Below are 15,966 nucleotides of genomic sequence, written 5' to 3' on the forward strand. Positions count from 1 at the left end.
ATTAAGTAAAACATTGTTATATTTTTCACAGTCATGATAATGAGATAAAAAACAAAACAACGGGTGAAAATAAATAGTGATAGCTACTATAATAATGATATGCTTTCTAGCTTTAAACACCAGCTGTCATTATAATAATAATAGCTAAAGAAAAAAACAATAACAAAAATAGTGACCATGCAGCATGCTTTGCTCCTTTACAGCTTGAGGCTCCCTGTTTTAATCATGAGCTTGGGTCACTGTGAGGATTTTCACGTTCTCCCCGTGTCCCTGTGCATTTTCTTTGGATTCACTGGTTTCCACCTGGTAAGTGAATTATTGACTCTAAATTGCCCTTAGGTGTGAAGGTATGGAGGCCTGGTGCTTGCAATGTTTTTTCTGAAATAAGCTCCAAATCTCAAGATGAATAATAATGACAGTAATAGTAGTACCAGTCTTATCTTATTATTCAGTTACCCATATAAATGCATATTATTTAGTAACTACCAAATAATAACAAGAACTATTATAATAGTAAGTAATCTGGACCCATAAATAGGTTCTCTCTATTTATTGATTTATTACTGTGGCAAAATATATTGCTGTAAATGGAAGTGAAACAAGGCTTGTGCACTGCCTTGCTAATTCACACGCTCTGTATAGCGATTCTGAATACATAGCATTGTTTTATTGAAAGGGAACTTACTCCCTTTCTTACATACATTTTATTTGGTTTGCTTTTCAAACTCATTACCGCTAGCATTAGTCATTGCTAATTCCCACCTTCAATCTTTTCTTCCTCTGTCAAACAACACCTACCTGAGACACACAAAGCTGTTTGTGTGCACATTTATTTAAGTCACTCTCCTCAAAACAGCACAGGATAGCTGAAAACAATAGGAGAAAAGCTCACAGGCACGCAAAGAAGAATAGCACAGTGTCTTCACACAGAGCACAAGTACACATCTCTAAGGAAAAACATATTAAGTCATATTTCATGATCATGATATCATACTACTGTGGCCTATGGGCTGTTTTGTAGCTTGTGTCTCATCAACCCATGCAACACATAAAACGCCAACATGAGAACACATTTGGATCGGTGTCATAGGTCATCCCGCAGTTATATCAGTGTTTACATATTTCCTAACATTAACAGCAAACATTCTTTCACAATATTTCTAATAGATTTCTGCCTTTTATCAAGTAAACTAACATTAACTTTTTAATATTAAAGAGCTCTAGTAAACATTTTTATTAATGTTAATGCGGAAATTCTTTAAAAGAGAACCACAGGATGTCAGTTTTATCTTTTTATACTTGTGAGACACAATATTGTGTATGGAGAGATATCACTATTAAAACTAAACAATTGTTGTTGTTTTTTTACATGTATAAATAATATCACACCTGGATTTATTTGGCTCTGTAGAAACTCCATACAATTTTTGAAAACTAAGTTTAGTATAAAAAGTTGCATACTGTATTCAGAAACTTAAGTAAAAGATCATGGGTTTTGGAGCATGGTACTATGTGATTTTTCTTTAACTATGTTGTACACTAGAGTGCAGCATTTCAACATCATGTGCAATAAACAGGTTAAAAACATATAATTGATATTTTTTTAAACAAGGCCAAGTGAAAGTATGGCTCATAGAAATAAACAACCGTTTATTTAACCTGTGCTTACGGATTTCCTGATCTTATTAAATGAGGTTTAAATTACTGCCAGGCAAGTTAAATAATTTTATTTTCCTTAGTGAAATGCTGTGGTCAGGTGGGTAGGGTTTTCCATTCACATTTTAAAGAAGAATTAAGATTTGTTGTTGCTGATTGTACAAGGAGCTTATTGTAAGAGCCAGCTCACATACAAGCATCTTACACATGGAAAAAACATGCTTCCACTGTAAGATTTGGTCAGTTAAATGGGTCCCATTATACTTTGAATAGCAGGGCAGAACAGCTCATAAAACAGCAATAGTCCTTATCAGTTAGGAAGAATGCCCTTAATTTATCCAATAAGTACCCAGTAAGATTGCTGACACTTTCTCTCCATACTCATATTAAAGCTGTCTGTCTATTCCTGCATATGAAATCAGATATGCATCGATTTAATTTACATCTATTTACAGTGTGCGGAATGAGAATCACAAGCTTGACACATCGGCGCAGTAGCTGCAAGATAGCAAACACAATTTTGTCATGAAAGCAGGGGCTGTGAAATTACCAAGCTCTGTTTTTCTCTAAGCAAAGACACGTAATAAGAACATCTTAGACAAACGTATTATTAGTTTGTAAAGCATTTCTTTTCTCATCATTAAACATTTCTTTTAATGATTGTTATTGGTGATTTGTTTTTATTTCATTATTGTAGATATAATGGCATTTCAGCATTACAATACATACATACAATTACTATACATACAATTACTGCTTTTTAGTTGATTCTGGTAAAGTCCAAATCTTTTTGATTTCTCTATGTAATATAACTTGTAGTCTAGTGAATAAAAAAAACTACTTCATGATTTAATCAGAAATGTCTTTTTGCTTATTTCTACTAAAGTATAGAACAACAAACAACAAATCATTTACTTGACATAAGTTTTTGACAAAATGTTAAACAAGGAATGATGAGGAAAAAACAGCTACACTTAAACCTTTAACAACATATATCAAAATATTTTTCCAGAACAAAATGTTATGTTTTGTGGGTACATGAACTAAAAAAATGGTGAATGTAGACCAGAGGCAAAATGATAAATATACACACACACAATATGCAGTCAGAAGTTTGGACACACCTTCTCCTTTAGGGGTTTTCTTTTCTTTTTTTTTATCATTTTCAACATTGTGCATTAATACATACATAAAAACTATGAAAGAACGTGTGGAATTGTGTAGTGAACAAAAAAGTGTTAAACAACCCAGAATATGTTTTATAATTTCAATTGTCCAAAGTAGCTACATTTAGATTTGATTACAGCTTGAAAAACTAACCGCATTCCCTCATCAGGTTCACAAGGTTACCACCAAAATGGTTTTCAATTCACACATGTCTTGTGACGAGATTATTTAGACATTTCTTGCCTTCTTAAAGTGCCATGGACATCAATTTCTTGTGCAGAGGAAAGGGTGAGTACATAGTCAATAGCCCTATCAGAGCTAATACATTACTGTACAAATCCATATTATGGCAAGAAATACTCAGTTAAGTAAAGAGAAAATACAGTCTATCATTACTTTAAGAAATGAAGGTCCAATCCAAAATATCTCACAAAAATTTCCAAGTATCATCACAGAAAAAGGAAGATTAAGAGCTACCTCTGCTGCAGAGGATACATTTTAAAGAATTTTCAGCCTCAGAAACATAAATGCTTTTTACATAAATGCTTTTTTGCGTTCAAGAGGCAGACATATTTCAACATCCACTGTTCAAAGGAGACCAGTCAGAATTCAGGCCTTTATGTTCTGTAAAACAACAATTAGAAGAGATTTGCTTGGGCCAAGAAAGACAAGATTTTTTTGGATTTTTAAGATTTTTGGTTCTCCCCATTGTTTGTTAGACACACAGAGGATGAAGCATGAAGAAGGAGGTGTGATGGTTTGGAGGTGCCTTGCTGTGATATTGTTGGTGATTTAATCAAAATTGAGAGCACACAACCAGAATGGCTACCACATAATTTTGCAGTGACATGCCATCTTATCTGGATTGCAATTAGTTGGATCATACAGTAATTTGTTTTCTAACAGGACAATGGACCAAACCACACTTCTAGGTAAAGTAAGAGCTATTTGTCCAAATAGGAGTGATGGTGTGGAATTACCTGATCTAAATCCAGTTGGCATGATTTGGTATGAGTTTGTCCAGAGAGTGAAGGAAAACCTGCCAACAAGGTTTCAACTCTTCTGTGAAATCCTCCAGATTGTTGGAAAACCATTCCAGGTGAATACCTTGAGGCTGCCTGAGAGAACGCAAAACTGTTATTTAGGCAAAAGGTGACTACTTTAAAGAATTGTTTCACATGTTTTTTTTTTTTTACTACATAATTCGATACATGTTTGAGTATTGATGTGCAAGGTTGAAACTGGTATAAATAAAGAACAAACACTTTCATTTTTATTTAGAACTGAGTTGTTTTACTTGGTAAGACCTTTATTTGTTTTTAAGATTTTTCATATATTTAGGTACATGAATAATCCAAAGACTGTGGCAGTTGTGGCCAAATGTAGCAAAATTCTGTGTTGTGCCAAGAAGCAAACAAAAGCAAATATGTCTTGTTCTGAAGCCAGTGATTCTAACATTATGATATAGCATAAACATTTGAAATTTCACGAGTTTTGCTATATTTTTGTTTTTGTACAGGCTAAGGACATATTTGGTGCAAGTACTTTAATACTTAAAGAGTCACCTGTGAGCTCTGGAAATGCAGAATGTGAGAATCAGGATGATTTTGTTCATAGAGAATTCAGTTTTTCAGGCGCCCCCTGGCGTTACTTATTTAACATCAGTTTTAGTGCTTGAGGTGTTCTGAGTTTGTTTTTTTGCTTTTATATATATATATATATATATATATATATATATATATATATATATATATATATATATATATATATATAGCTATAACCAGACAGAGAAGCAGCAGAGAATAAAAACCTAATTGTCTAGCTAAAGCTAGTCGCAATATGTCACAGAACCAACCCTTAATGAGAGCAGCCAAAAGAAAAAGAAGACTACACATGTTTCATGGGTCATAGGTGTTTTTTAAATAACTTATTTGTATTTAAATAGACACATGAAAAAAGAAACATAGAAATACCAGGCTCTCATTAACTCTCTTTCTTTGCACTAAGCAATTTACCCACACAAGCCTGTTTACATTTTAAGATGACAGGGCAGCTCATAAAAATACACTTGTAAATGTTTGAAAGTAATTAAGTTGTTTTAAATTATGTAAATCATCAGGACACCAAACGGAACTTTGGCTGTTTCCACAAGAACGTTTTTGCTTGTGGGATGTTTGTATCATGGCGGATTTTGGTGCTTGATTTGAGACTTGGTGCATCAGTAAAACAAAGTTTTAGTAATTAAGAATTATTTTCCGGTGGATTTCACTTATTTTCTTTATATCTGAGCGAAGAAAGGGTGTTGTTAATACATGTTTGTTGCATCGAAGGTTTTTAATTTCTCTTTTTTGTTTATTTATTGTATTAAAAAAAGGTCTGAAAAAAGCACGCTTCATTGTTTGTGCGTTAAAATGAATTTGCATCATTAATTTTGACAGTCCTAGTCTAAATATATTTAAGGTCATCTGTAATCAGAAAGAGTAGTGTCATCTATCAAAAATCAAAGCAGCAACTAAGAACATATTAGAGGCTTAAGTTTTTACTAATCAATCCCTTTGGCTTTTCTTTATAACTCCTTTCCTCCAGCAAACACAAATATTATCATGGGATATTACATATGATCTATGGAAAAGCACTTATATTATTACACAATGCTATTGAGTCCCACAGCTAAAAAATTCCTCATCTTCTAGAGTGGTATTCTAGAGTGGTATTGATTGCAGAGCAAGACTGTTAGAAGTTGAACTTTAAAAACGGCCTTCAGAGAACTCCATGTGCATTCACTTTAAATCTTTTAATTGGATGTATGTGGCATCTTCTAGGATTTGTTGAAGATGTAAAGAACCCATGACTGCTTTTGCTAAAATAAGGATAAAACACACTCAGAAAGTTATTGTATAGACTATGCATTCCAAATCTTAGCTAGTATGTGTCACATCAGATCACATCTTTGTAATCTTTCCCCTATGATGGGAAAATACAGCTCTTTTTTTTTATTAAAACATTATTGTGTGTAATGAGAGGACTTCATTCCCTTGGTGAATATTTGGCTCAGTAAGATTGGCAAATTCACGGGATTAGAACAGCTGCCCTTCACACTGCAAAATAGGATTACAAATTATTTGCTTAAATGCTATAACCAGACAGAGAAGACAGCAGAGAATAAAAACCTAATTGCCTAATTGAAGCTAGTCACAATATGTCATAGGACCACTTTCTGTGAATACTTGATGAAATTAAGGTTAAATCCCAGTTGGGAATTGTCAGACTATTAGCATTTTGATTAGTATTTTAAAGTTGTCCTCCCGTGTGATGTTAACAAGCCCCCTTAGAGCAGTTTATGGGGTGTGCAATATCACTGTTTAAAGTTCCAGCAATTCAAATCTCATGGTCTTCACAAAATTAACAAAAAGCGATCTGTCCCGCATTTGTAATGGAGTCTTAAAATATATAGGCCCCTGTCAAGTGTTTAACTGTTTAATTGTGTTGTGGGTTTCATTAAAAAATCAATGTAGATATATTTCAATATATATCAAATTGGCTATTTAAAGAAAACCTTCAGTGAAATGTAAACCTTATCGGCTGCTCAGAAAATTGTGCATTAGAAAAAGGGACTATAAATATAAAATATGAGAAAATAAAGAAAAATAAGAAAAGATATGAGAAAATATATTAGATTATGATAAAGTATTAGTAAAAATAGTACAAATATATATAGATGTGCAAAACAGAAGCAACATCAAAATAATATAATTTGGTTTAAAGTGTGTAATACTGGATGCTGCAGTAGAGACACTGAGGGCGCAGAGAGGTGGGGCAGAGCACAGATGGTCTATTCTAGGTTGGTTGATGCTCTAGTGGAATAATGTGTGTGTTATTTTATCAATTCATTTTCAATGAACTTATAGATAGCAGGGGCATCGTGTTTGAGCATTCACCGCATTATGTCGGTAATCTACATCTGTAACAATTGATATTTTTAATTGGAAAATAAATGCAAAGTAGAATGAAGAAAGTAAGTGTATGGAAAGTTCTAATCCAAATATGTTCAGGATGAACTGAGTTTCACCCCATTAAGTACCGATTACCTGAGAGAATTATTATTGTATTTTTGTGATAATGGAGTCAGGCATCACAGTTATTTGTTATGTAAATCTTATTCTCTGGCTTCTCTTTCAGAATTGGCAGCACATCTCCATCCCTAACACCCCTGTCTCCATCCCCTACACTCTGATTTTGACTTTGCTACTCTATAAAACAAAAACAACTATAAAACTCTATAAAAGTTACATTTAAACTACATGCAAAAAGTGTTACAGCACATTATTTCACATTTGCTTATTTTATATATATATATATATATATATATATATATATATATATATATATATATATATATATATATATATATATATATATATATATATATATATAAAAATGTAACTTGAATTTTTTAAATAAAATGATTGAGCAGCGAAATAGATGATTGATGCAGAAGATGCTACCTCTGTGTATAATTATTTATGAACATGTTTTTAGCTTACAGAGTCAAAGACATGTAAAGTTTTAGCAAAACCAGATAAGAAACACCAGCTGTGGTATAAGAAATGTGTATAAAGGATGTTAGATGCTAAATGCTAAGTAACTTTCTCCTACTTATTTGTGGCAAGACAGCCAGAAGTAAACTAGAAGTAAGCTTTCTGAATATGTAGTAACTAAAGTGTGTCAGTTACATGTTACATGTGCATCAGCAAAAGATTTTGCTATAAATATTGATCTACATTGTACCCAGATGATCATGGACACCAAGCACATCACACAGGGAAGCTACATACATAACATGGAAAAGTCTTATGTTTATTAAATGTATATGATTCAGATGCAAACAGTAAAGTGATGTAGAGAGTGTTGTGGTCAGGTGCTATGGAGTGACTGAAGCTTGTTGTAGTTCTGCACATTTGGTGCTAACCTGACCTGCATCTGTTAAATGTTTTGAATGTAAATGAATAAGCAATTTAAATTTTAAAGTTATAAATACAACTTTAGTATTTAATAGACAATGCAAATTATATGAGCTAAACAACTGATGTTTGCATTAGTCTTTTACAGTTATGCTAAAATTTACACACAGTAGGATGCAAACAATTTACCAAAAGTCAGGGATTTTTATTATACCAGATTAATTGTGCAAATGCTCCAGCAAATAATTTACAAATAAATTTGTTTGCATTCATCTTCACAAATAAAGCATATTGATTAGCATATTCATATTTCCTATTCCTTCTTATTCAACTTCCTGATACCCTAAAAATTGCTGTAGATGATCAGATTGCATTTACTGACAACAGTATAAGCTCAAGTCTTTATCATTATGCAGCAAACAACATCACTTTAATACCAGAACTAAAAGCTAAAAAGTCTAAATAAAAAAAGACTTTCATGCTTATTCTGAAGATCTTTTCATCATTCTCGACACTGTTAGACTTTATAGTATACAGCTGCAGATGGGTAATTATTCGTAATCACACTATCAACCAGAATCGGATGAGTTTTCTTTAAGGACTGTTTCTTTTGAAGGTTTCTTCCTCATGACATTAATTTAATCAAAAGATTAAGAAAGATTTAGTTTAATCTTTCATGACTGAGAAATAAAATCAGATTAGGCAATACTTCCATTAAACCCAAAAATGACTTTATAAATTGATTGTATAAGGAATCTTTCATTGCACATCCCAAGGAGAAGTTAAATAACCTCTGTTGGTTACAGTTACAGTCTGGCCTTTGAATGGGCCAGCTGTTAACAAAGATCAAGAATCAAAAGTTGTTTATTCACATTGCTTTATATAATAGATGCTGCAGCTGATGCAAATGCACAGCCATGACATGGACATGATTCACTTTCTATCTGGCAACATCATGATAAATATATGTTAAAATACTGGACTGAGAAAATACTGAGAATTTCGATAAACACTAAGCAGATGTAGCCATTTTCTATTCTGTAATATGGTTCCTCTTGTCACCTCTTTTAATAAAAGTTGTCACAGTTTACCCTGAATTATTTTTAATAACAGAGTACCTATGAGTCTAAAACAATAGCTTGTAAAATAATAGTTTAAAATCAGTTACCTTTATATATTAATAATGAGTAATGAAAAGCATTAGTTTTTCTTTAATGTTTTGTATAGATAATTTACAGGAAAGTGTTTCTTTTTGTATGTTTAATTGTTTTATCTTTCGGGTTTCAAAGGCTATTATAGATCAAATGTAAAAGAAAAATGGTTTTAGTGTAGAAAACAATATGGATACACTGTCATAGAGGTTGACAAATAACATTTTGATTTTGATGTTTAAGAAAACATGTTGATGTCTTTACCTATTTAGTTTTAAACATGCACTGTACATTATACCAATTTTCACGTGTTAAAATATTTTTTTTAAATATATATTTTAGGCTATGGAATATATTTTAGGCTTTATTTTCATATTTATATTTATCTTGGAATGGTCATACCAATGGTCCATTTTTGCTTTAGGATTGCAGCCTGAATTAAATCCTGACAAATAGTTTCAGTCACACTCCACACCAAACACTTCAGCTCTGCTAAGACAAACACAAAGCTGACTTTAGGAACCTTGCAGTTAGTGGGGGAATGTGGACAGTCTGTGTCATGTACAAACAGAGTTGTGGGGGAAACAATGAGCACACAAAGAAAAGAAAGAAGAATAAAAGAACATATTTAGGAACATTTCACAAGCCTAACAGTCTAACAGATGTGAGCACTCATGCTGGAACCAATACATACATACATACATACATACATACATACATACATACATACATACATACATACATGCATACATACATACATACATACATACATACATACATACATACATACATGCATACATGCATACATACATACATACATACATACATACATACATACATACATACATACATACATACATACATGTACTACATATTTTACTAGCTGCATTTTCTACAAGGATCATATTGTAGTCAGGGGGAGGAAAATTGAACCTCACCCTATTTAGACATGGAGCTATTTGAAGGACATGGGTTGTGCCCACCACTGAAATAAAGCCTACCTTTCTTCTGGGCAGGTGATTATCGCCCTGAACAGTTGCTGTATTATGCATTTCCTGGGTGGAGGTGGCAGGGAATGAAAGAGAGACAAAAAAATTGTGTACCATAGCTGTGAACTGGTGAGTGTGAGCAGAACCAGAGTGCTGAAACAATTTGATGTTAGCAACAAAACTGCAACAACTGTTCCAAATGCCTTGAGATGCTAATTTAATAAATGAAAAACTGAAGAATCTTTGCTAATGTGTATTCATTTGTAAAGTGGGGTAAAAATAAATTATTCAAGTCATCTGATATTTAGATACTGCTCATACATTTATTAATGTTACTTCATACAGTTAAACTATAAACACTACAGTCTAAACTCATTGAACATATCCATTTACAAGGGCATATACAGTATCTGAAATTACCCATTATAGTGCCAATTTTTCTTTTTTTATTTCTATTTAAAAACATTACACTTTCTATTTATCCAAGTGTATGAATGAAAGGTCTGCATTTCACTATGTGAAGTGTAGTCAAAATAGAAACTGTTTTAGAAATCCATTGCATCAGTAGCAGTAAAGGTCTTGGAAACAAAGTGAACCCTGTCTACAAATTAGTCTTGCGTTAGGAACTAAACAAAGATGTGGGTTGTGTTTAAGCCTGCTGGTTTAATGAGGGCATGGGGGTTGGTAGGATGGGGGGTGTTATTAAGGTGTGGTGTACACTAAACGTGTGCTTGAGCAGTCTGAGCGGTCACTTCCAGATGTGGCCCAAGAATTCACAGTTTACCACAAACACACCACAAAGAAAACAACAACTAAACTAAGAACAGCTAAGCTTACATGTAATGTTCGCAAAAAAAGTTATTTTTTACAATTATATTTTACTTTCTGTCAATAATTAACACATTCCAGCTGGCTCATGCTAACATATTATTCACAACATAAAGAATACGCCTGTCTAAATAATTTGGGTTTCATTATCACAGTTTTAGTCTTATTAGCGAATGAGTATTAAATGCATTCAAAATGGACTTATTAACAAGACATCAAGCTTATTTATTCAGTATATAATGTGTCAGTATATGCTTTTATGCCAGACTGTATAACTATATAATAAAACAACAACAGATTCCATTGCATAATGTAGTTGGAAAAGACAAAATATTCACTATGTTAATTTTATTTATTTATATATATATATATATATATATATATATATATATATATATATATATATATATATATATATATATATATATATATATACACACACCAAATTTGTTTATTTCTTCTTAATTTTTTTCCTACACCAATTACATTATTTGGAAATTATCTATCAGCTACTCCTATTTTTGTCATATTGTCTTTACTACCCTTTTAAAGATGCTAATAGCTATACACTCTTCTGTTTCCTGTCTTTTCAGTACCTTTCTCTGTCTAGCTACAAGCATACACTTTTTTCCCACAGCAGTGTGGTTAAAGTTAAGTTCAATAAAAGTAAAACCAAGAATGAAAGTAACAAAATAAAAATTATTAAGTGTGTGTGTGTGTGTGTGTGTGTGTGTGTGTGTGTGTGTGTGTGTGTGTGTGTGTGTGTGTGTGTGTGTGTGTGTGTTTTAAAAAAAAAGCCACACTTTTGTATGTTAAATGTTGTATATTTATGGGTGGGACTATGTAAATTAGGATACATAGTCCTTTATTAGTGGTTGGAAAGGTTTGTACCCAGACCACAGAAGCCTTCAGCACACCCTGAGTACAAATGGGCATTTGACATACTGCATACCAGTTGGACGATCCTGAACATCCTTGTGGTTATTTGACTTTCTTTAGCTTTATCACTTTTCTGAAGATGCTGTGGCTAGATTTCTTGAGACCACTCATTTTTTTGAGTGCTAGCATAGCTGCTGCAAATGCTTACATGGCTTTCCAGCCCACACCCAATCGGTTCAGCCTTTACAAGTCAGGAGCCAACTCTGGAAAACCCACTGCTAGACACAAGTGAGTATTATCAATTTATAGACACAATGTAAGTTGTGTATTCCTTGTATAATATAATATACTTTAATTTGTAACTAGTAATATAGAACAGAAGTATCTAATTCTAATGTTATACAGTAAATATAAATATATATATATATATATATATATATATATATATATATATATATATATATATATATATATATATATATATATATATGGTAAAGATTCATTATTCCTTTTTTTTTTTTTTTTTTACATTTGTTAGCAATTAAATTGCATTATTTTTATTTTCACGTATAACCTATTTTTATATTGGAAATAGATAGACATTTTTACGTGATACCATTTTATTCTGTTTTGCTTTAATTCTCCTGCTTTTTTTCTTATAGAAACCATTGTGCATATGTAGTGGAAAAGAGTGTTTCTTACACTGTTCAGAATGGTGCAGCTCCTTATGTGAAGGCAGAGTACAAAAAATGTGGTTGGGGTAAAAAGTGTCCAGGACTAAGGTAAGTGATTGCACAATTATACATTTTTTTATTAGATACCACAAAGATGACTATTGGTCACTTTACTTGCCTGGAAAAAAAAAAAAAATAAATAAATAAATAAATAAATAAATAAATAGAAAATCCATTCATTCATTTATTTATATTATATTTAACATATTAAAAATACATGTTCTTACATTAAAATATCACACCTACTTTCAAAGGTACCGGATGTTTTACAAGCCAATGTTTAAAGTTGCACACAAGACAATGACTGAGTTAGAGTGGCGCTGCTGTCCTGGCTTCACTGGCGTTGGCTGTAACATTGGACCCACCGCTTATGGAATGAAAGCAATGCCCCCTTTTAAGGGTTATGTGCCATCTTACAAAGGTCCTATGCCATCTCATAAAGGTCCACAGCCAGCAATGAAAGGTCCTATATCTTCTTACAAAGGTTCTATGCCACCTTTCAAGGGCCCAATGCCTGCCTTCAAAGGACATATACCATCTTATAATAGACCAGTAAATGCCAATGAAGAGCGAGTTTCTTTCAGCAAAGGTCCAATGCCTCCATTTCATTCCATCTATAACAGAAACCTCTGGAATCAACACATTCCCCCCTCAAACACAATGGATGAATATCCAGGCCCTAATGCTGCACCATCTTATCCAGATAGTTCATATGAGACATATCAGGTGCCTGAAACAGATCATCCAGATACAGTGTTGGAAGACGACAATCCTTTAACCGGAGATCAAGATTCTGTAATTGATCACATTTTAGAGGATCAGGGACCAGTAACAAACTACCAGGATTCCATTGCAGATCACCAACAATCAATTTCACATGCAGAGACAAAGCCAGTTCCTGAAACCCAGGCATCTTCAGGTGACAGTGAACCAAATCAGGGTGAGATTAAGTTTTTTTTAACACTTTAACATATATGTTTTTAAACAACAAATAAAATATTTAAATTCTGTAGTTTCAAGGTGTGACAGGTCATTATTTGTTACTTTATCCTAGATTAGATTCATATTTGACTATTTTTTTTTTTAACAATTTCTCTGCATTTCTACACCACAGCTGTTGAAGAGAACAGTGTCAGAGTTGAACGTTTAAATCAGATGGAAGAAGATGTGCAACGAATTTCTCTTGGTCTTGAGACACTTCATGCTAAAGTGACTGGCTTAGAAGACCACCTACGTGCCTCACTTCGAGAAGATGCAAACCGCATGATCTCTACCCTTCTTTCTGCAGCTCCAGCTCCCATAGCTGCTGCATCTCAGGATATGACTATTGGTTTTGGAGACCTGCCTGGGGGAGCACCAGATTTAGAGGGATCAGATGCCATAGGTCAGTTCCCAAACCTGGGCGAGTTGGCTGAAAAGGTGGCAGAGCTGCATGCTGAGGTACTGGCTAAGAACACAGATCTTATCGAGTTAAAAAAAGCAGTACTGGACCATGAAGATGTCCTGCAAAGGTTATCTGGTGAGGCAGTGAATTTCACAGACTCTAAACAAGCCCTGGAGGCACTTTTGGAAACCAAGTTTAGTAAGGTAGGAGGAGCGGTCCTAGGAGAGTTTGACAAGCGTGTGGACACTGCAGAGCAGCGCTGTGAGGATCGGGTAATGGAGGTACAGCTCCAGTGCAAGAAACATCTAACAGATGGGCAGGAACAGCTAGAGCAGGTCGTGAATGGTAGCATGACTGCCATAAAAACGGAGCTTGCAACCATTTATGCTGAGCTCCAATCTCTAGAACCTGAAGATGCTTGCTGCATGGCAATGTCTAGTATGACTGAAAGGCTGGTTCTTCTAGAGCAGTCAACGGATGGCTTAAACCAGTCCCAGGTGCACCTTGCAGCTGTATTAGGTGGCCACAAGGACCATGTAGAAGGCATGATAGAAGGTAGACTGGCCTATGTGGAGTCACTTCTGAATACAACAGAGAAGCAACAAAGAAGTTTTGGTGGAAGAACAGCTAGAATCCCAGATGACTGGCTAGAGAAAAAGGGTAAGGAGCTTGAAATTCGCTTGTTGGCTGCCATTGAGGAACTGAGTAATACTACTTCTCCAGTTCTGTTTAAAGGTCTTACAGTCACCACTTTAGACACAGAAGTCAAGTCCCTCAAAGACAGGGTAGAGGTGGATCTTGACCTTATTCAGAAGCAGATTAAATCCCTTGAACTTGTCTGCAGTTCGTCTTGTGCTCAACAACCAGTCCTTACAGGATATGCTGCAGCAGTAAAAACTGTTGACGAGAAAGACAAGAAAACACATGAAAAAATAAATGGGCAGCTCAATGCACAGACAGAAAGACTAGACCATTTGAATGCCACTTTAAATGCATTCCTCATGCAGCTGACTGAGAGAGAAGAAGACACGGAACTTCAAGGTGAGGTAACCCTGCTAAAAGTAAGCATGCACTCTGTAAATCACACTCTTTGTGGACTAAAAGAATCATTTGGGAAAGTGGTGAACGAAGTTGGACAAACTAACCTTACCTGGCAAGAGCGAGAGGAAAGGCTCGCACAGCAGGTTAAGGGTGTGGTGCAATTAGTTGGACGGCAGGCCTCTATGTTGGGTGCTGGGGAGAGGAGGCTAACTCGTCTGAAAGGCGAGTTGCAGAATCTACGACGCAGACTGGCTTCTGAGCTCCAAACCTGTCGCTCAACTGCTCTGGGAGTCCAGAAAGAGGTGACTGATGTAGGGGGACGTGTGGCCCTAGTAGAAGGTCAGTGTGGTGGCTTGTCACAGCTGTCTGAAGACTTGGAGGTGATCCGGGGAGAACTAGAGAAACATTCAGATGGATATTTTTCCCAGGTCAACAGTACTCTTGTCAGTCATTCCCTCCAGCTATCTGCGCTTAGAGATGGCATAAAAAACTGCACTAAGGCATCTGGGTTAACAGAGAATCAATACATGCCAGTAACTCAGCTATGGGAAAAACAACACACTGTTGAACCCCAACCACATAAACCTAGAGGTGACCAGTTTATAGATCCCACAGAGGTGTAAGATAAAAAGTTCTGTAAATCTCCATAATATAGGGAAATATATTTAAATGCTACACAAAGGCTAAGATGCATATTTAAATAATTTTTACTAAATTAAGTTCTTGGAATATATATATATATATATATATATATATATATATATATATATATATATATATATATATATATATATATATATATATATATACATACTGTTTATACTGTTTATACTTTTTGTACTGATTGAAATTTTATGGTCCATTTTGTTTCTGTGAAGTCTGTAATGCTTGACACTGAACATTAATGTTTGTCTACAATGTCCTTCGACTTTTTTCTTCGCTTTTTATACTGTCATTTTTATAAATACTAAAGTTGTTTAAAAAAAAGTTTTTATATTGAAACATAAAGTATTTTAAATTTAAAATGAAATAATGCAATGTTTTAGAATAACATGAAAATGACTATGGAAACATCTTGTTAGATATTCATAGCACATGTGGTGTTACTAAAACAAGGAAATAAATAAGGAATTGATTAGAAAAGTACAGCTGTTGGTGGAAACTTGTATACATTTT

The 15,966-nt window shown here is 33.9% G+C and overlaps 1 protein-coding gene across 2 annotated transcripts; it reads left to right on the forward strand.

The window, feature by feature from the left end:
• The first annotated feature begins 201 nt into the window (after window positions 1-201).
• On the forward strand, window positions 202-15,523 carry emilin3a (elastin microfibril interfacer 3a). Of its 2 annotated transcripts, XM_083553759.1 has the most exons (5): window positions 202-306; window positions 11,752-11,919; window positions 12,294-12,413; window positions 12,620-13,305; window positions 13,480-15,523. In XM_083553759.1, exons 2-5 carry the CDS (start codon window positions 11,771-11,773, stop codon window positions 15,411-15,413), a joined length of 2,889 nt encoding a protein of 962 aa, XP_083409885.1. In that variant the 5' UTR covers window positions 202-306; window positions 11,752-11,770; the 3' UTR covers window positions 15,414-15,523. The 2 variants fall into 2 exon arrangements, with proteins under 2 accessions (XP_083409885.1, XP_083409884.1); XM_083553758.1 differs by lacking the exon at window positions 202-306 and having other exon boundaries at window positions 11,658-11,919.
• Window positions 15,524-15,966: the final 443 nt, after the last annotated feature.

The sequence above is a fragment of the Silurus aristotelis genome (genome assembly GCF_946808225.1).
Source record: "Silurus aristotelis genome assembly, chromosome: 11".
In the NCBI taxonomy this organism is placed as follows: Eukaryota; Metazoa; Chordata; class Actinopteri; order Siluriformes; family Siluridae; genus Silurus; species Silurus aristotelis.

Coding starts and splice junctions, on each gene's coding strand:
- emilin3a (XM_083553759.1), top strand. CDS start 11,771: ATGCTGTGGCTAGATTTCTTGAGACCACTCATTTTTTTGAGTGCTAGC. Junction 11,920..12,293: donor AAACCCACTGCTAGACACAA/GTGAGTATTATC, acceptor TTTTTCTTATAG/AAACCATTGTGCATATGTAG. Junction 12,414..12,619: donor AAAAAGTGTCCAGGACTAAG/GTAAGTGATTGC, acceptor CTACTTTCAAAG/GTACCGGATGTTTTACAAGC.